Source organism: Bombus bifarius, unplaced genomic scaffold, assembly GCF_011952205.1.
Source record: "Bombus bifarius isolate JDL3187 unplaced genomic scaffold, Bbif_JDL3187 scf7180000007973, whole genome shotgun sequence".
Classification (NCBI taxonomy): domain Eukaryota; kingdom Metazoa; phylum Arthropoda; class Insecta; order Hymenoptera; family Apidae; genus Bombus; species Bombus bifarius.
In genome coordinates, this window is record NW_022884359.1 from 3895116 (window position 1) to 3915698 (window position 20583).

The 20583-nt window shown below is 39.1% G+C and overlaps 2 protein-coding genes across 13 annotated transcripts in view; one reads left to right on the top strand and one right to left on the bottom strand.

Annotated features, from left to right (window-relative positions):
- Positions 1-16543, top strand: part of LOC117216755 (pleckstrin homology domain-containing family G member 5-like) — an 83067-nt gene extending 66524 nt beyond the window's left edge. For 5 of the 11 annotated variants that reach the window (XM_033463741.1, XM_033463745.1, XM_033463742.1 and 2 more), the window contains 15 exons: positions 3894-3997; positions 5162-5298; positions 9738-9817; positions 11272-11542; positions 11987-12132; positions 12211-12522; positions 12623-12772; positions 12843-13103; positions 13188-13439; positions 13525-13739; positions 13819-14007; positions 14095-14324; positions 14680-14906; positions 15377-15634; positions 15733-16543. In XM_033463741.1, coding sequence (XP_033319632.1) covers positions 3894-3997; positions 5162-5298; positions 9738-9817; positions 11272-11542; positions 11987-12132; positions 12211-12522; positions 12623-12772; positions 12843-13103; positions 13188-13439; positions 13525-13739; positions 13819-14007; positions 14095-14324; positions 14680-14906; positions 15377-15382 — 2580 coding nt within the window. In that variant the 3' untranslated portion in view covers positions 15383-15634; positions 15733-16543. The remainder of the gene's footprint in view (positions 1-3893; positions 3998-5161; positions 5299-9737; positions 9818-11271; positions 11543-11986; positions 12133-12210; positions 12523-12622; positions 12773-12842; positions 13104-13187; positions 13440-13524; positions 13740-13818; positions 14008-14094; positions 14325-14679; positions 14907-15376; positions 15635-15732) is intronic. The other 6 variants (XM_033463750.1, XM_033463752.1, XM_033463746.1 and 3 more) reach the window with 5 other exon arrangements.
- LOC117216757 (leucine-zipper-like transcriptional regulator 1) lies at positions 11640-20350 on the bottom strand. 2 transcript variants are annotated; one of them, XM_033463753.1, is made up of 10 exons: positions 20209-20350; positions 19466-19774; positions 19245-19359; positions 19010-19176; positions 18391-18952; positions 17858-18308; positions 17607-17785; positions 17244-17528; positions 16982-17164; positions 11640-11875 (listed from the first exon to the last, which is right to left on the bottom strand). In XM_033463753.1, the coding sequence occupies exons 1-9, from the start codon at positions 20313-20315 to the stop codon at positions 17045-17047; spliced, it is 2295 nt and encodes a 764-aa protein (XP_033319644.1). In that variant the 5' UTR covers positions 20316-20350; the 3' UTR covers positions 11640-11875; positions 16982-17044. The 2 variants fall into 2 exon arrangements, with proteins under 2 accessions (XP_033319644.1, XP_033319645.1); XM_033463754.1 differs by lacking the exon at positions 19466-19774.
- Between the last annotated feature and the right edge of the window lie 233 nt (positions 20351-20583).

Sequence of the window (20583 nt, forward strand, 5' to 3'; positions counted from 1 at the left end):
CATAACTTTCGATAGAAACTGCACGTGACATATTGAGATGGAACTTTGGGAAATGTTAAATTGGTTGTATCACGAGATAAAACGAAATAACAATTGAATAGAAAGTTTCGATAAGGACAATGGAACAATCTTTTTCATCCTCCCTACGGCTCTGCAGGGAGACTTGGAAGTACGGCTACACGAGACGATTGATCAGCCGAGATTTGTCGAGAGCACAGATGGCCTTTCCGTAGCTTTATTATTAAGTATCGCGAGGACTTATCAAAGAGTGTGGGCAAAGTTGTCGTTGAAGCGGAGAAAGGATCGCGAGATATTATGCAAACTCTGGCGTCGGCGCTGCTGTCCGTTTATGATAACCCAGGCCCGAGAGAAATATCGGGAAACTCGGTTAGCTCGAAGAGAATTGGAGCACTTAAGTCTGTCGGCTCGACGTCGTTTCGGCGTTTTCGCCGATGGAAAAGAATCGATATTACAGACGTTGCATGTTGAACAACTCCATTCTTGTCTCCAATTATGTAAAATAGCCTGAATAATCGTACAGAGAGGAAATTGCGTTTTAACGTATAGAAGAGTGTACGCTGCTCTCGCGTAATGATTGCAAATTGCAAGAAAATATTTCTTCGTTTGCCATTTCGTTAACGTCGCCACCCACGATTATTATATTTATCTTTTCTGGCTGCTTGGTTTCTGAACAAAGGCGATACATTCATACTGCGAAAATTGCATTACCACTAAATAATAAATATCTGTAGGGAAAGGAAAAACAAATACGAACTACAGAGATAGATATTAATGCACATTCTCGGTGGCGATAATGGGCCGTAATCTCGATACTTCTGTTGGCAACGTGGTAAAAAATGGCAAGCCAATACGTCGGAACGTAAGAAACTATCGGGGTGAGGAAAGATGCTCGAAGTGGAACAAGAAGGGAGTGGCAAAAAAGGATGATCGATTTCAGGCAATGAAACAGTCAGTCGAACTCCATCGATGGACAATTTCCTATGATTAGCTCCATTATCGTTCCACGAATGCCATCGCATCATCGCCCACGTCCATGGAATCATCGTTATCCAATAGGAATTTTTGAAAGAAACTGATTGAACATAACGATCGCGTTTGTAGACTTATCACGGACGCGTATTTATTTTTATGACCGCTGATAGAATTACGGGACATTTGCCCCCGTGGGATCGGCGAAACGTTCGCTGGCTCAGGGCCGAATCGATTACATGCAAACGGACCGCAGGTACGTTGTCTGTTCGCCATTATCGATTCACCAGATGTAAGTCCTAGAGACTAAAGACATGGTGCTCGTAGAATTTTCCAACGATATACACATGTGTAAGAGGTTTGTTGGTTCTTAACGATCAATGACTATCGAAATCCCCCGTTGGAATATCGATCAATGGAATTTAACGAAATTGATAATCGAATGCCGTGCGTTTGTAAAAAAAAATGTAAAAGTGGAAAAAATGTTCGAAGAGAAAAAGTGGGAAAATGCTCTTCCTAACTTAAAACCTTAATTCATAATTGAATTCTTCTTCTTTTCCTTTTTTAAAGCGGTCGATAACGCTTAAATAGGAGAAAATTTAAAAGGCGGTATTCACATTTCGGTAAATGCATACGTTTCGTATATTGCAATCTAATATTGTGATATTTGATATATTTCATTTCTTTAGCGTTGTGTTCGTGAGAATGTGCCAAACTGATCCAGCTTTTTCTCCTATACACGAATAGTTTCGACAGAGAGCAATATATGTAATTACAGTTTGATGAAATTCCTCGTTGAAAAATGCTCAAAAAATTTGAGAGAACTCGTGTAATTAGAGATTCGGTTGGAAATTGAAGAAAACTCGATATAACTCGAAACGAGCACTGTTTCAAACGAATGTTTTTTACTTACACAAGCTTCCCGGTTGTTTTGCATCGCTTTCAGGACAAGCTACACCAATAAAAACAATAGCGTCGTTTACAAATTGACTTTATGTGGGCTTGTCCTGTTTGTTCGACCACACGCGCGCTATTCTACTTGACCGGCCACTTGCGGCCCCATTCTACTTGTCGGCTCATATTTATTACATTCGACTGGAAGATGGGGATATTTCCAAGGCATGGCTGCCCGCCCCCGGTACATTAATTAAACAGCCGAGAAACATTAAGATCGTTTAATGCAATTTAGACATGGAACAGTAGCCAAAATCCAGCGACATCTGTTGTACGGTTGTTACAGTTGTGATAAGAGAGAAAGAGATGGAACGAGAAATAATTGAGAGAGATAGAGAAATAAAAGATAACGAGAAATGGAAAGGACGAAGAGAAAAGGAAGGCAGAAGCGACAGTTCAGTGCGAGGAAATATAAAGAAGAAGAAAAGAAAAGAAAAAAGTGTCGGAGAAAGGATAGGAAAAATGGAGAGAACAAAGAAGAGAAAAGAGGGTAAAGAAGCGTAGAGAAGAAAAAATAGGAAAGTCAAAGATGGAAGTTTCTGCTGATTCTAGAATTCAAACAGCTTATTATGCCCATCTGGCGTAAGATTTTTATATCCGATTTTAAATCTCCTTAGCCATAACTCGATCACATCTTTTAATCGTAAACGATCTGTTCTTGGTTTAAATTTATTATGGACAAATCTTCAATTATTAAACTTATATTTTAAAATTAACTAATAAGAGCAACTAATACGGAGCGATTAATTTGTAAAATGTATGCACGATTCTTCTCTGCAAATAGTTTTTCACCAGGACATTGCAAAAGATTTTACGAGCGAAGATCCATTCCTAACACGTCATTCGTGCAACACGAAATTCATAAAAGGCGGACGTATAAAAATTTTACGCCATGAAAAATAAACGGCGTACATGTGTTACGAAAGGTCCGGCGTCTTTGAAAGTAGTGGAGAACTATCGTACGAACGTACACTGGTAAAACCATCCGCGACATGATACGAAACTCGACGAGGGAAAAGAAAAGAACGACAGAATGTATCGGTTAAACGGCAATGGGGAAAATACGAGCGGCAATAAAACGGGCGATTGTAAAACTAAGTGACAGGGAAAAGGTCGTGGCAAATGAGCGCGACTCATTTCCCATGTACAAGCCAACGGGTTCATAAATGAAAGCCCTTTCGTATTTTATTGCCTGTCATTGTCAGCCAACATAGAGAGGCTTTCCAGTTCGGATGGGCACTCAGCATTTTTGTTAGGCATACATTACCACCCATGAGTAATTCGACACTTTCAAGATCAATGCAATTCGGCCAAAGGATTACAATTTTCATTACATTATCACTACATGGAAGAACGTTTCTCTATGGAAATTGAAAAAATGACAGAAGCTGCAATTGATTGTTTTAGCTTCTGAGAGGCTCGCGTTTGCAATAATTTGCAAGCCTAAATATCAATAGACAATAACGTGCATTGCTTATCAGTCGCTTATCAATGTCACTAAAAATACCAAATTTTCCGAACGTCGAGTTCTGCCTGTCATACATCAAACTGCGAACACCCTTTCGCCATGCATTAGCTGAAAATTAATCTACGTTAAAATTTCACGCGCCGACACGGCGAATTTCCGAGGTGAAACTCCGTAATAAATCGAAAGTCTATCCTTTCATACAAGGTATGCAAATTTTCGAAACATTCGGCTGAAGAAGCAATCACGAGCTTACATAGGTCAAAGAGTTTCCCAAGTTCTTTGGAGTGTTGCCGCCAAATTTGCCACCAAGCTCTGCAGTATTCTCGAGCTTCGCTTCGAATCGCGCACTGTAATCCAAAGTTGGACACTCGGTGCCGAACTCTCGGTTCAACAGTCGGGCGCTAGTGCCAACGTCGTTATATCGTCAAGTTTGCCCAAATAATTGCACCAACCAGTCAAAACTTGGAAATCAATTTTTCAGGTATCCAGCAGCGAGTTCTTTAGCGTTAGCTTCGAGCTGCCCGATGATTCGAGCGGCCTAGACCGAGACGAGCTTCTGCCAGCTGTGAAAGGCACATACTTGGCGTAAGTTCGTTGCATTTATCAAACCTGGATAATTTGTTAAACTATTCGTACAATATTCTCCGTGATATTCTATTAATATTTTTTACAGTATCAATATACAATATTATGAAACGCTTTGAAATTTCATTAGCGCTATCCGAGTCTCGACTATCGTAATTATATTGGTAAAGTTTGCAAGCGATATGAAAATATATATAGAAATTACAAGCTATTTAGTGCGAGTATGTATACACAGAGATCTCGAGCGTACCGTAACAGGCAATTATTTATATTGATTTTAATTAACCTGAATGTTCAGAGGCACCATATTTCGTATTTATTATATGCTTAAAATGCATGTTCATGGTGTATACTAATTTCTTACTAGAAATATGCGTCGCCAATGGATATCTCGTAATTTCTATATACGTTTTCAGATTGATTTCAAATTTGATCGAAATAATGATGACGGTCGTGTCTCGTTACAGCACTAACGAAATCTCAACATGTTTTACATAACACGTACGATATGGACACGAAGTAGTTTCCTATGGTAAGCCACTACACACTTTTGATGTTCTTCATGAAAAATTTATTCTTAAATCTACTCCGTGTAATTTCCAAATTTACTTCGAATCGCCGCGGCCTACTTTTGCTCCGCTCCGTCGACGAGCGGTCGAGTAATTATCGCATCAAAGAGAAGAATGGAGAGGCGATGAAAGTACCACGAGCGTATAACGAACAAATGAAACATCGACGAATTTACGTAGTCGTAAATGGCGGCTAGTAGCGATAATTCGAGAGAATTTCAGAAGGAAATGAAAGCCACACGTATTTAGCGGATATCTCGAGACGAGGCCACGCCCGAGCGAGCCCTTTGAAGAGTCAGCTCGTGGCATTGCTTAATAATCGCCGTTAAATACGTAATAGCGCTGTAATCTCTTGTGGAGCTTCCAATATAATCTTATGAAAGTTGCTTGCCCTTTATGGACGCGTTATAGCGCGATGTATCGCGAACGATCCAAACACGCTACTTACTTTTGCACCGGGGATTTGTCGAGAGGCCATTACGCGGAGGCGTGGTAGCTCATTGTTGTTGTTCTAGTTGCTTTCGAGCAGAACGTTCGATCGTTCGCTGTGTAAAATGGGATTATGGAACGAAGCTATATGAAACGTTTATTACAGGGATGTGCTGAACGCTGCATGCGAGAGACGCGGAGTCGACGTGTCGCGGGTCGAGGTCCTCGATGGCTTCTCGCAGCCATTACCGATTCTCACCACGGATACTTCCAGCCTTGGAGGGAAACACTTACGGATAACAGGTAAATATGTGAACGATCGCAGACAGATGTTTGTTCGTTAAATGAACCGTTCAGAAGGAAGCCACATTGATCGGCCCCATAAATTGAAAGCTACAGGAAGACGATGACCTTACAAATACTGCCTTTTGAATTTTACCTTGGAATTTACTGCTACTTATGAAATGTTCTTGCGATGGACCAACTTATGGAAGTAACTTATTTGTTCCTTGGCGATTGAATATTGATCATATACTTAGGCTTATTTGTTCCTTGGCAATTGAATATTGATCATGTACTTAGGCTTATTTGTTCCTTGGCGATTGAATATTGATCATGTACTTAGGCGATAAAATTAAGAAACTAATGAAAAATGGATCGTTGATCAGTTTGGTTCCCGAGGCAAACTAACCATTGCATAGAATCCAGATGGAAAATATCCTTTGAAAATAAAATGGAAGCCAGCCAAATCGAGCGAACCGAACACTTTATCGGATACATATTACCTAATGCAAAATTTCAACGATAAAGTTCCATTTAGTTTCGCTAATCTTCTTAAGAGTAATAAGTATTAATTTTAAAGACCTCGCACACTCGACGTTCAGTGAAATCGCCACATAACAGTCTCCTCTCTTACCAACGATGTAACATAAACATTCGCTTCGGTTCTTTATCGCTGGCCGTCCACGCGAACTCTCACTCGCCGAAAATTTCGCAACCGATATCCCGGAAACGCAGATAACGCTATATTTATTATACTCGAAACAGAGCGGAGCTATTAAAAGAAACATCGAACATAGAGACGAAAGCTGCTCGTTAACCCGAGAAACAGTTGCTTTCTCTGGTGCGATCGACGCTGGGCCGCAACCTTCGCGAGTTAAAGGTAACGTTCAGCGGGGAGTGGCCGTACAAATCGTGTAATAATTCATGCAGAACTGATAGCAGATAGGATCATGACAGTGTGCACGAGATTGGAACCGGTTCTAATTGATGTACGACCGTGCACGCGACGAACCTTTGCCGTGAAATTGATAAGTTAAACGGTCCGAATGAACCTGATCGTCCAGTCATCGATATAAACACGCGATCGTAATTGCGTCATCTCCGTTACGAGTGTGGAGTTTGCTGGTCCGTGTACATCCGCGTGATCAACGCGACGGGAAAAGGAAATTGAACTCGATACTGGGGACGAAAAGGATAAAATGTGTCCGTGAGATGCTCCATCTTTTCATCGATAATAAAGGGCCATAAAAAGGTATATACGCATGGACGATAGTAGTGGAGCGTGTACACGGGTGATAAAGCTGCACAGTTGACGATAAACAGATCGTTTCGGAGAAAAACTTTGATCGAAGCGCAGATACGCTCTGTCTGAGAATAATCGAATCATTCTACTTAGAACTCGGAATAAAACTGTTTGAAATATTCCTGAAAATATTCCAACTTATATAGAAACATTTCTTGAAGTTTCGTTGTATCATTGTAACGAGACTTGGCTGCCACGGTTGTGTTGGTAAAACTTGAAACAATTTCGAAATGTATGTGGAAATTAGAGGATATTTGCTGCAAGCACAGATCTGATACAAATTACCAGAGTATTTGAATCAATTATTTATCGCGTTAATAAATCTCGACCATTTCACGAAACAATCTTTGGCAAATATACGTTTCAGATAACTATTTATGCTCGATATTAATCTTTTGGAAAATATATTAATAATATTAATAAATGTCTTGCAGTAGATTTTCAGATTTATTCGATATTTTACCAATGTAATCTCGATAATCGTCACTCGTAACAGCGCTAATGAAATTTTACAAACTAACGAAAATAACATCTTCATGAAAGTCTTCCGTAGTAAATGTTGGAATACTTTCGTCAGCCACTGTACATCGAATTTTATTCGTCCGAATGTATTTCGGTATCCATTAACGGTAATCCTTGTTGATAGATTTCGCGTGATTAACGAAACGAAAAGCCGCAAAACTTTACGAATCAAATATTTGCCAAAGCTGCGTATCTTTGTATTTTTGCTCGACGACGAAAAATGCAACGCTCTAAAGGAAAGAAAAACTGGCAGAAAATTTGAACAAATTTGTAAATCACACAGATAAAAACTAAAAGCGTTTACCTTTGCAATTCGGCCACTTTAATCGACATTTCTGTTTCCAGTTGCGCGATTACAAAAGAGGATGTCGCACGTGAAGGGGAGGAGGGCGAGAATGTTCGAATCGTTGACAGGAATTATTTATATCGAGCTTTTTCCACCCTTCCGACGCGTGGAATCGATTTCGAAAATGCCCTCGATTTTTATCACCGCTCCGGCTAAAACACGGTATTCCACCAGCGACATATAGAGTAACGATTAAACAAAAAAAGGAAAGAAGGAAAACCCGATGGTAGATTCCTATGGGCGCGTATCACGCGACGAATCATAGACTAAAGTCCTAAAAGCTATAAATAGCATCGTGAAAGGGTATACAAGGCTATAATTCGCGTTCATTAATTTGACCGATTCCCTCGAAGGCGCATATATTAAAAGGAATTCGCAAGAACGCGAAGCCACTCGACGGACTTCACCTCCTTTTCAAAACACGAACGAGTTCCAACTTATACTTCATTCTAACGCGGATAAAAAATGCGGAAAGATTTTTTGATGATACGAAAAATGTAGTTGTAACTTCCGGAGATCAAGATTTAGATGATACACGTACAATCTTGTTTAACTCGCATAGAGTCGATCTAATAAAGAATTTAAGAAAACACGTACTACCTCGACCGTTAAATACAAGAACTTTACTTTATGTAGCTGATACTGCAGCGTGTTCTCGCGTATTCCGTTTTCTTAAAATATGTAATTTCCAAGCTTGAGCTTTCTGCAAATTTCGTTTGAAGTTTCCTGTAACTTCAGAAATATTATTATAAATTTATAATATAAGAAGCTGAGAAGTAAAAGCTAACGTACAGCTATGTAACACTATACGAGCAGTTACTTTGCAGCTTAATAAAGAAAAAAATCTCTAACTTATTTACTTGGACTCGAAGGGACGATATTAAATACGAAGACGATGAACGGATACCTGGTTACGAAGCAATAATGCACGTTTAACTTGATTAATTGTGACCGGTAGCTATAATGGGAGCTACGCATAACGGTACCCATAACTTAATCCCTTGCAACGATACAGTTATCGTTGGGGAAATTCAATGGGAATTTCTATAGCGATCCGTAGTCTCGTATTAACGTTGTTCAACATCGTTTAATTCAATTGGAGAAAATACTCAAAGTATTTCATCCTATGCACGAAACAACGGATAAGAGAAGCGTGGAGTAGAACTGGAAAAAAGGTAGAAACATAAAGTGAACTCGTAACCTGGGAGGAAAGTTGGAGGAAACACGGTCGGAATGACTTTACGCTGAAGGTTGTTCGAAGGAAGAAAACCTCAAAATCGTTATTTTCCTTGTAGTTTCTGGCGTTGAAGAAACGCGGATGGACGGCTCGCGTAGCAACGCTATAACGTTACGACTCTTAGCGAAAACAGCCGGTGAAATACCTTGTTAAAATCAAATTCTGTTCTCGGACGACTCTCGTCCAACCATATTTCCACTTTTCATCAGGGCGACTGCGTACTTCTAGATAAGCAGCTTTTTAAGCATTATTTCTAACGAAAGTCTTTCGTTTCGTTATCTAAAATGTACGAAAAGGGAAGAACTTGAAAGTTTCTGCTTTCTTTTATCGTCTGGTCTGTAACGATAGGTATCGACGATATTTTTAGAATTCCACGTGTGACAAATGTAGGGGCTTGAACGGCGCGTCCTTGAGCTTTAGAGCCCCCGAAAGAAACGTCGCGTGGCTGACGCAAACGGTTTTAATGCGCAAACAAACGTTCACGCAATTATTTACTAGCTTTCGATGAATATCAGGTTTAATAGTTACTCTTCTGCGCGTTATGTCGAAACATTCCCTGCCTCACGCACAAATACACGCTAACGAGGGGAGGAAAAAACGCACGATCAGATACAGTCGAACGCTTGAACGAGGGTGGGAAACGTCCGTCACTGGTCAGACCGCCATGCGAGATTGTCACGAACATCGATAACACGCTGTCTGTTTCAACTAAAATAAACTTTGTCGTCATAAAATGTAATTCCTGGAATTCCAGGCGTATTTATCAATCAAGGATATCAATGTTAACGGTCACTGCTACGTGTACACGCTTTTTGTCAGCAATTTTTCTATCGTTAAATCGGCTAAAAAAAATCTCTTCGAATGGTTCGCAGCTACACGAATAAAGTTTCGAGAGTAATCGTCGTTTCCTTCGATCTTTCTTTTCTCCCCTCGTCGAATCGATCGAGATGCCAAATGGCTGTAGAAAGAATCTGACTACGATGCTGTATATCTCACGGAGAACTTTAGTTTTCGAAGTGCATTCAAACACGATTGTTCGTTTTCTGTTCCAGTTAAGGACAACGACAAATCGAACTCGAGGTCGTCGAGCCAGAGGAGCAACCAGAGCGTCTCCCTGAGAAAAGCAAGCGGGGTAAGATTGCCCTCGTAACATCCGAAAGAAATACCATTTAATTCCTTTAATGGAACCTTGAACGCCTCCTGCATCCCAATAGCGGCTGAAGAGTCGATCGCTGAGAACAACCTTTTGCTCTCTCCTCACTTTGCGTTCTCATCCCCGCCGAGTCACCATTCTGATCATTCGACGCCCACCTCCGCTCTTTCCTTTTCGATCGGTTCAGATTTTTTTAATTAGCGCGGATGCCCTCAAACGAATCGTTTGTCAGGTGCTGTAATTTCCCCAGAAGCACATTTTCCAAGGTGTTTAATATTGGCTCGAAGCCGATGCCTCATTGTGCGCCGGGGCAAAAGCTGACATACATTGCCGTATTTTCTCCTAATCTTCGATCGACTATATAGCCACCGACTACGTGGCTTTAATAATCGCGGACAATACGATGACATCGGGGGATTTCTTGAACCTTGACCCGCTGAGCAGAAGACAAATTACGAAACGAACCCGAACGTCACGAACAATGTCCGTGGAGGTCGACGATTGATACTGATTCTCTTATTACGCTGGCATCCCAGATTCTAATGAGTCCACGTAGCTGAAACGCGATTCCCTCGTCAATTTTCGGTACAGTGACATTATGTATTCTCTGTTTGTCTATCGTGTTACCATGGTTGTTAGCAAACTGGAAATAGACACCCGATAATGGTTGATTGTCCCTTACATTGCTCGGCCTGGTCAGTAAGTTGTCGATGTTTATGTATTTATAGAAATTTGTGAAGTGCAAAAGTATGTATTATCGTTAAATGATAAGTTCGTTCGTCTTTCGTCACTGTATACTGTATACATTTCAAAGTATATTATAAAAACTATTGAAAAAATCTAAAGATACATGAATCCGGGTTTTTTGATTTGAAAGATACAAATCTATAGAGAGATAGGATAAAGGAACTTATTAGTCAATCTAATACGTAAAATATCCAAAGTATAGTAATTATTGATTATCGAGTGAAATAAATCTCTGCTTTGATTCTATTTCTTTGCTTGTGTTCACAGAGATAGAAATTTTTATAAACAGCTGCAGTCTAGTGATCAGAACCGATTCATCTCATCGCGTTAACATAATTCAAACGGCTCTTTATTACTTCTTGAACTTTATTATCGTTGTACAAAGGGATTGTCGTAATTTCGCCGCTTAGCCAGACATTATATCTGTGTTTCCGATACAACAGATGTTCTTGCGCCGCAATATTAAAAACTAGGCGATGAAAACCGCATGTATCTCGAAGGTTCGCTCCAAATTGGACAGTAACTTGGATGTCTGACCATTGCTAGCGACAACTACTTTCTTCGACCGCGAGTTCGTTAAGTGATCGGACACCTTCGAACAGCTTCGAATTACGGTTTCATACGATATTCTTGGTACTATTCTTGTCGTACTGTTAAAGACAAATTATCGGGCGTCTGTTTTGTAGAGTTGTCGGTGTCGCAGCGGTCGTTTCTTCAGCGTCTCGACGGAAGACTCGAGCGTCGACTCCGAGATCGGTAGCAACACCACGCTTACGTCTGGTCGGAGCTCCGCTGGGGCTGCGGGGCCCAAGACCAGCAAACAGCGATGGAGTGGCTTCTTCACCAATACCAAAGGCACGAAACTCGATCTACTCACCGCTCAGCTGGACGATTATAACAAACATGGCGTGCCGAAACTTTCCGAACTTTCTCACGAACTCAATTTTAACGAAGATGGTGAGAAATTTCTTCGTTAATATATCGGATTAGAACTAGATATATTCTAATAATAACTAGATATATACTAATTAAGGAAAGGAGTAACACTAACACGTTCTGTACAACAAACTTATATTTGTACTCAATAAATTATCTTTCACTGCGAAACATTCAATATACATATTTATATCACTTGTCGACGATTCTTCTTTTATACAATGTAAACGATGTATACGATCGAGTAAAAGTACTTTACAGTCACGTTGGATAAGCTCATGTGCCGTTCGTGGACGTACAATTTCGATTTTGTGCGGGCGTTGTCATCGGTTCGTAGTCTTGAAATGTTCCAGGCTGGAAAGATACACAATAGACACGACATAGTTTAATTAACGAATATGCATTAGAATACATTAACACTACAATTGCATTAACACTAAACATTGGAAATGAATTTTGTCGCAGTCTTGTACAATCTAGAACACGACTGGCGAGATATCGTTCAAAACTCGGATCAACTATCGGAGAAGCAACAGCAACAACAAACTGCTTTATGGGAGCTAGCTCAAACGGAGGTAGCTTACATAAAGACTCTAAAGGTTGTGACAGATGTGAGTATTCTAATAAAATATTTTTACACGAACTCTGTATAAAGATATCAAATCTTTATTGTTTCAATCAATTTATAGCTCTTTATGGCGTGCCTCTGCAGCCTGCAGACCTCGAATATCCTGAACGAGGTCGACAGGACAAAGCTCTTCAGCAACATCCCTGAGATCTACGCAGCGAATCGCTATTTCTGGACTGAGTATGTTCTAGTGATGGTAAATACATCGAGGACCACTGGACAACCGCTCGATCCTGGCCACCTTCTGCAAGGTTTCGAAACATTCGAGCAAACGTTCGCACCTTACACCAGATACTGCGCGGAGCAGAGCAAATGTCAACAATACTGCAGAGACCGTTTGAATGATAATCAGCTATTCACGGTCTATCTAGTGGTAAGAGTCTTAGAAACTCATTGTTGGAAAAAGACAGCCTGAAGAAGTATAATAAAAGAATATTTTATTTTCTGATTTATTTTATTTCTATGTTTATTAGTGGTGTGAAACTCAAAAGGACTGCAATCGACTGAAATTGCTTGACATACTGGTGAAACCTATGCAGAGGCTGACGAAATACTCTCTCCTTTTGAAAGCTGTTCACAAGAACACGGAGAACGAGGAACAACGAGCAGAATTGACGCATATGGTAAGAAAAATGTGATAATACTTCCTTAATAATGTTGTATCATTGCTACAAATAATTTTAAATGTTACAGATCAAATCTGTAGACGACTTCGTGGCATCAGTGAACGCAGCTTTGAAGAGGAACGAGGAAACAGCGCGGTTGGCCAGTGCCGCGTCTCGAATAGAGAGTTATGACGTGGTCGAATCTAGAGACGAAGAATTAGAGAAACTGATTAAAATTCACAGCACTTTTGACATTACCACTGTTCCAATGCCGGGTTGTCCGAAAGACAGCCTAAGAGTACTTCTTCGCGAAGGAGACCTGAAGTTGAGAGATGCCGCTAGTAGTAAGGTAAATGATTGATCATACATTTGTAAAAATGTAAAAAATATTAAATAATATTGATAATCTTTGCACTTTGTTTCTTTTTTATAGATGGAAGTACATGTGCTGTTACTAACAGACATGCTATTGATCTGCAAACCGTCGACTAAGAAAACCTCGTCCAGTGGGCTGACTGGCACCGTCGGAGGCGGTTTGAAGATTATAAGACAACCGTACGTCATCGATCGCATCCGAATACACGAACTGAAGGAACCAAGTAGCTTAGGCTTGGTTTATCTGAACGAGTATGGGGCGGCATCAGCTGCTCTGGTTCTCAGCGCCGGAGAATCAAAATTAGCCAAGGTATGCTTCCTCAGCCACAACATTCGAACATCGAAACTTTCTTCTCAAAGTTGTAACTGAGAATTATACGTGTCCTACTTTTTAGTCCTGGATGGAATCCATAAGAAAAGCTCAGCAGCAATTCGCGCTGATGAAAGTGCCACCACTTGGCAACACGATGAATTTGGGCACAGTCAGTAGACAACCGAGCACCTTCCTTGGCGACGTTGAATTCGAGCCAGAAGAATGCGAGGGTATACCGAAAACGCCTCGAGGAAGTAGCAGAGCGTCGAGAGTGAGCAGCCTTGCCCACAGTCACAGGTACAAATTCTAGCCTGATTAACAGATTCAGGTGAAGTAATATCAGGTCGGGATATCAAAGCTCTGCGAGCCCTAATAGTCATGAAACACCTTCCAGTGGAAGCATAGAGATGGAAGGCGTTTCACCGGGAAGTAGCAGCTTCCTGCCTAGCTACAATGCGAGCAGAAATGTCAGCGTGGAAACAAGTGAGCCACCGCGAGCCTCGAGCGTATCGTCGGAAGAAGGAGGTGAAAGTTCTGGACACAACCACAGACCTTTACAAATAAGGTAAATATACCAAGAACGACACAGAATGTTCGCAAATAACACAAGTGTCTTAAATGCAATTTGACCAATGTTTGACCGTTATTTTAGTCTTAACAAATTTGATAATAGACGATATCCGCTGAGTAAGTCGCCGACGCCTAACACGTTGAGTGTCCAAGTGCCAGCGTACTCTAGCTTGGGCCAATCGCTGCCAAATTTGACCCTAGCCACTTCGCCACAAACTTCGACCGTGTCTCCGACACCGCCAAACTCGCTTCTTATTGTACCCCAAATAACAAAGAGCAAGGACACTTTGCTTTCACCAGGGCACCGAGGTAGCAATTACCCACGCGGGAGTATATCTTTTTCCTCCCTTCTTACCCCTTAGATATCTGCTGTGACCAGAAAACCACCGGCGAACGTAGCACTGTGCATGCTTGACAGAAACTTAGAATAGGAGAATATAGAACATTTAAAATTGAGGGATCAAACAATGTCGGCCTAATTTATTTCTTCCTACTGCACTGATCCAATTCTTAGAAATAATTCGTCCTGTTCCTCTTTAAGGCTTCTCCCAATCCTACTATCATGAAATAATCACGAATGATGAAATTTCCACTGCTTGACATTAGCACGATAAAAAAATAAAATAAGCCGAATAAGTTAGGGTGTTAATTGGAAAAATACTATTAGGTATCTCGTATCCACCACCATCGCCCCCGAGAGGGGCGCTTAGAAGAGCGTTCGCGATTCCTCAATCACGAAACCCACCTCTCGTTAAAACGAGACACATAAGCTCGTCTGTGACACAGACGGTTCAGCCTACGATGAATCTAGACACAGAAGCCATTGAGGAAAGACGAAGAAGACTGGAACCTTCGCACAGGATGCCATCGACCAGCAGCATTGCGGAGGAAAAGGTTCATTGTCTCATCTAAGATTACAATCTCTTCTCCTTTGGCATTAATTTGATAACAGTATCTTTTAATCTTGGTATCTTTTAATATTTTTTTCTTTTTTTTTACGTATATGTATATTGTCAGAGAAAGAAGTTGCGAGGCGTTTTATAAGTATAAAATGATTAAGTCAGCTTGTTCTTAGTAATGAAATCTCTTAAAACATTTTATACGTCTCCCGAATATTCAAACGACACGAACTGCACATATCAGCTAGTGCTTCGTTAATGACAGAACAGAGCTTCTTAAAAATCAATATAGAGACACCCACGACGTGCTTCTTTCTTTTCCTTTGATTTCATATAGAGCAGAAAAATGTCCCAAATTTTCAACTTAAAAAGAAGATCATAGAACGTCCTGTATTATCTATCGATCTTGAATGACCCCCTTTACAAAACGAAGAGTTTGGAGATGCATATATCTTCTTTTTTTAGAAATGACTAGAACTGGGATACAGGAGTAACCTGCCGAAAAGATAAATTGCTACGGACCATCTGCATTTGATGAGGGTGTACGTGATACGTCGTGTTTAGAAACAAGATGTTCCTTTCTGTTATCTGTATGCAAGTGCTGCACACACTTTCATGCAGGACCAGAAAATGGTTCAAACAATTGAGAATGGATTCAACTTGAATAAGTGAACGTCTCGTACTCCCTGTGCCTATAATATGAACCGAGCAATTTTACAATCGGTGAGTGTAACATGTTCTACTTCATACAGTTGATTTTGTAAAATAAGAAATGTAAAATATCTGATTCTACGTTATACTGTACATCTATGTTCTTCCAGATTGGGGCCATTCGAAATCAACGTGAAGTTTGTACCACGACCGTATCATTGTAACTGATTTGATTCTAGCTGTGTAACTTTTAGATCTCATTTTGTAATGAACTTGTCGTGGAGGTTTGAGACAGACATGTTTCAATATTACCCTAGTTCATTTAGAATTCTAAGCGACGAACAAAAAAAATGGCCTACCTAGTGTAATTGATATTACAACTATTTATCGTGATTTAAGTTTAGATGACTATAATAGTTGGAGTAAGATGCCTTTAGAGCAACAATTTTAAACTAAACGAGTTCGAGTTTTGTGAGTTAATGATATAAAAAAAACAGGTACGAACATTTAGAAAGAAAGAGGCTACACACATAGAGAAAAATCACACTTTACATAGAGAAACCGAAAGAAGAAAAAAAAAATGAACAATTGCGTTACTCTCTCGTATAAGCTTCGATCGACACACGACTTATGAACGTGAATAGAATTACGAGAGGCATGAAACGAGAGCGGGTGACACATTTACTTTAAGTACAAATTCTATTTCGCAATATTTTGTTCAAGAGACTGAAGTGAAGTGTCAGGCTGTCGGCGAACGTTACCTAACTAGAGACAACAATATGTAGAAAGAAAACAAGAGCAATGATTTTATACGAGCTCCTTTACGTAAGGTTTCTTTCAATCCTCTCCTTCCCAAAATCTGCGCAGCTTGTATTAAGCTTAAAGTGTTAAATTTACTATAAAAAAAAAGAGTATTGATTGTGCGTGTATGTGCTATCATCATTCACGATCAAGGTCAAAATATAGTACATAATTTATTAACCACTTGTGTCTTCATTTAATACCCAATTAAAATCCTTATTGCTAAACCTAATACCAAATTCTTAAATTAATCCTTAAAGGTAATATTAACAAGTTGACACCTTAACGAAATATTTTCTTAGTTTTTCTTTTTATTAATAATTTCTTATATTCGTCGAATAAAGTAAATGTTACACTGGTAATTTTAAGCGATCCAACGAGTATCTTTTTATTTATTTCTTTACAAGAGATTTCCAACAAATCATATTTTATATACAAATAAATTAAATACTCTAAATATCACAATATCTAATACCGACTTAATTGTTTCGCATTTTGTTCATCTATTTACATACGCGCACGATGTTTCAGATTTTTCAGACACTCGTCTACCATGTACCCATAACCCAGGAGATAAAAGATGTTGAATGTTGTTAGAATGCTGTATTGCACACTTACTTGAAAGCTCGAGGGTGAAGGTAAGTCCCAACTACGAGGACGGCAGTGCGAGCTCGGCATCCGTCAGCAATCATTCGCCATGTCCTGGCATGTTCGTGCCTCGCTGCGTTCATCAGCCAATGCTTCTAAGATATCCAATAAAAGTTCACGACTTAATTGCTTTAACCTTGGTAGCCTTGCAACCTGTAACGAAATAAGATGGCATTTGTAATAAAAAAAGGCCTATTATTTTATAAAATAAATATAATATTGTAATATATACCTTCGTAAAGTGATGCACAATAAGATTCAATGCGTATTTCTTCATGTCAACAGCTTGCATTCTATCCGCAGCTTCCAAGATTTGTATGACGTTCTCAAAAGTGACATTCATCTCAAGATTCTGTTTGCAAAACGCTTGCAATCGATTATTTGTAAAACCATAAAAAACTGGCGCGGTAAATAAATATAAAGAGTCTTCAGGCGGCATTGAAACGTCCGCGTAATAAATATACCTTAATAAGGAGTCGAATGACTCAGAAGATGGAATCATTTCACCGATTTGTATCTGTTGTAAAGACGCATGTTTTATTAAATTATATTTAATAACCATAAATAAACAAATGTGTAAAAATCGACATCTTACGTTTACTGTATTATTTTCAGGCATAAAAGAGCGAAACATCCCCTCAAAATAGCTACAACGCGCCGCGAGAATGGCCTTATGGGCTGGAATCGGCACGCCGTCTAACATAAGTGTTATATCACAGAATTCTCTGCCCACACTTTTAAGAAATGCCTCCATGTCCTGTTCCAAAGTCGTCCCTAAAGTAGTAAATAAATTCAAGCAAAAAAAGATAAAATGATTATCTCATAAGAAATTTTGGAAAACCTCACCTGTGCTAGGATCGCACTGCCTAGGAAATACACTTCTTTGAGGCATTTGTCTTTTTCTAATAATTTCTACCATCAAAGGTTGATCCAATGTCTCAAATTCCTTGCTCATTACAATTTGATTGTAATTGATTTCTTTTACAATGAAACTCAAGCAAAACTCCTTTATAAAATATAATTTTAAATGAGCGGCATTATGCAATGCTTCCAAAACGTTAGCGTGACTTATAGTTGCTTTCAAATATTGAACGCACAACTGCTCCAATCGTTTCATATTAAATTGCAAAGCTAAACGATAGACATCCATCATAAGAAGCACAATTCGATTGCTTAATGGGTCTTCGACACGACTGCTCGACCCATCTTCACTTCTTTTTGTTGGATCGATACGATCGGTATAAATATAGTTAAGAACCATCTCAAATGCCTCTGGGACAGCATCTTTCAGTCTTACCTATAACATAGTAGTAATATAACACATTGTTGGTTCCCAATAATGGATATCAAATCAACAATACTTCACTGAATTCACTTACTTCTAACAATGGCATATCTTTGATCGGTACATCTGCGGTTCCAAAAACTTCCTCTAAATGTTTATCTCGTTTCTCTCGAGCTTGCCTAATGCGCGTCCTAAGAAATTGTGAACGAGCCGCTACCATAGCTATGTGAGCAGGTATTTTGGTTTCTGTATCTCCTACTATAAATTCTACATCACAGAAAAGACGCCCGTTCAGCAACTTTCCGAAATCATCATGTAAGGTACATTTTGGATAAGACGAAAATTGAAATCGGTACGTTTCCCCAGATCGGACATTATTGTCGACTGTTCCACCGAAAATGAACATTGCTTCTCCGATTACCGCTGCTGCGTGAAACAGTCGACCAGACGGAACCTGACTATCAGCAGATGGCAAAATAATATTCCATGTTTGCGTATCGAGATCATAGCAGTGAAGATCATTGGGTAACGTAGAATCAGCTGCGCCGCCAAACACGTAAAGATGTCTATCAAAACTAACCATGGTGTGACCATATCGTCGCGCTGGCGGAGGTGGTGCACCACGAAGTATATGCTCCGTTGAAATTCGCGTCCATCTAGGACATATTCCGTTGAATACAATATAACTTCGAAACACAAAGCTATAAACCTACCGCCTTTCTCGAAAGTGGAATTGAAAGAGACTATTTGTGATCTTAGCTCCACTCTGGCCACTGAATACAAACATGGATTCGCGTGCTACTGCAACAGGAAAGTTACAACACGTTGGTGGGCAGTCGCCAGACTGAACAACCTCTTCCCACACTCTTGGTTCTCCAGGCTAAAAATAATAAAAATATAATTAATAACTTGCCACTCTGTTTTAGATATAGCATATTAATAACTTACTAATAATGATATTGTCCACATATCGTTTAATCTCGCATTACCATCATAACCAGCAAATATCCATAATTTATTATCATATACAGCAGCTCCATGTGCAGATCTAGCCACAGGAGTTCTAGAAAGAAAGGCAAAATTTATATTTCATATAAGTATACAATAGACAATCTGAAAAAAAAAACATTAGAAAGTAGAAATAAATTAAATAAATAAGTGAAACATACTTCCCAATAAATTTCCATTCTGTCCATTGACCAGTTTGGAATCGGTACTCAAATAGGTCATTCTTATTTGTGAGATTCGAATTGGAATGTATATCACCAGTGTAACCACCAAATACAAACATAGACGAGTCATGCACAACTGCAGAATGATGATATCTTGGAGCAGGAGGTACTCCTGTTGCAAATGCACGTCCCCAGGACTTTTCTTTTACATCAAATCTCAATAAATCATTCAACATTCTTTTACCATTATCACCACCAAAAACATAGATCGCATCTTTGTATGCTACAACAGTATGTTTGCTACGCCTGTGTATAATACAATATAGTGAACTTCTGAAGTAATGTATTTACAAAACTTTTTCTAATATGACATTTAATTAAAGAAAGTAAAGAACAAGAACAAAACAAATTTAATTAGTAATAAATTACATTTAACCGCTATAGCAACTTAATTTATAGAAGAATTGTATTGGTAATAATTAAAAACTTTACAAATTATGTATTATCATTTATTTACAATATTCATTTAACAATTACAAACAAGCTCTTTTAGACAAAGTTAGACAAATAAAGAAACTGGAAAATGCTGGGTATAACTGAAACACTGATGCACAATTATTGGAATTGAAATGCTGTAACAAAATTGTTGGTTGCATATTGTAGAGAAGAAAAACTTAAAATATAAAAATAGAAAATAACACATAATTCAAGTAGTAAATTAAATTAATTAAATTAATTACCTGGCACCAACGAATTCGTCACATTCTGGCATACGTTGCCAGCGATGAACAGTTTCAAAAGGACCAAAATCAAGAGTCAAACACTCTGCTGTCGCAACGTTATCCATTTTTTATTACCTCCAAAAAGTAGAATCACTTTAAAATATTCATTTCTAACCTATATACTGACTTAACCATTCCTAATTCTTCATAACTTTACAACGCTCGTCAAACAGAAATAAATCTATAAACGTTTCCAGTCACGAAATTCAACAGTATCGTATCGAAATATCTGAAATTTATCGTGTACTAGCTACAATCTAAGTAAATCGTCCGCTAGTGACAGAACTGTCAAAAACGTGTGATTGGATTGATCGGTAACATTACGGCATACAA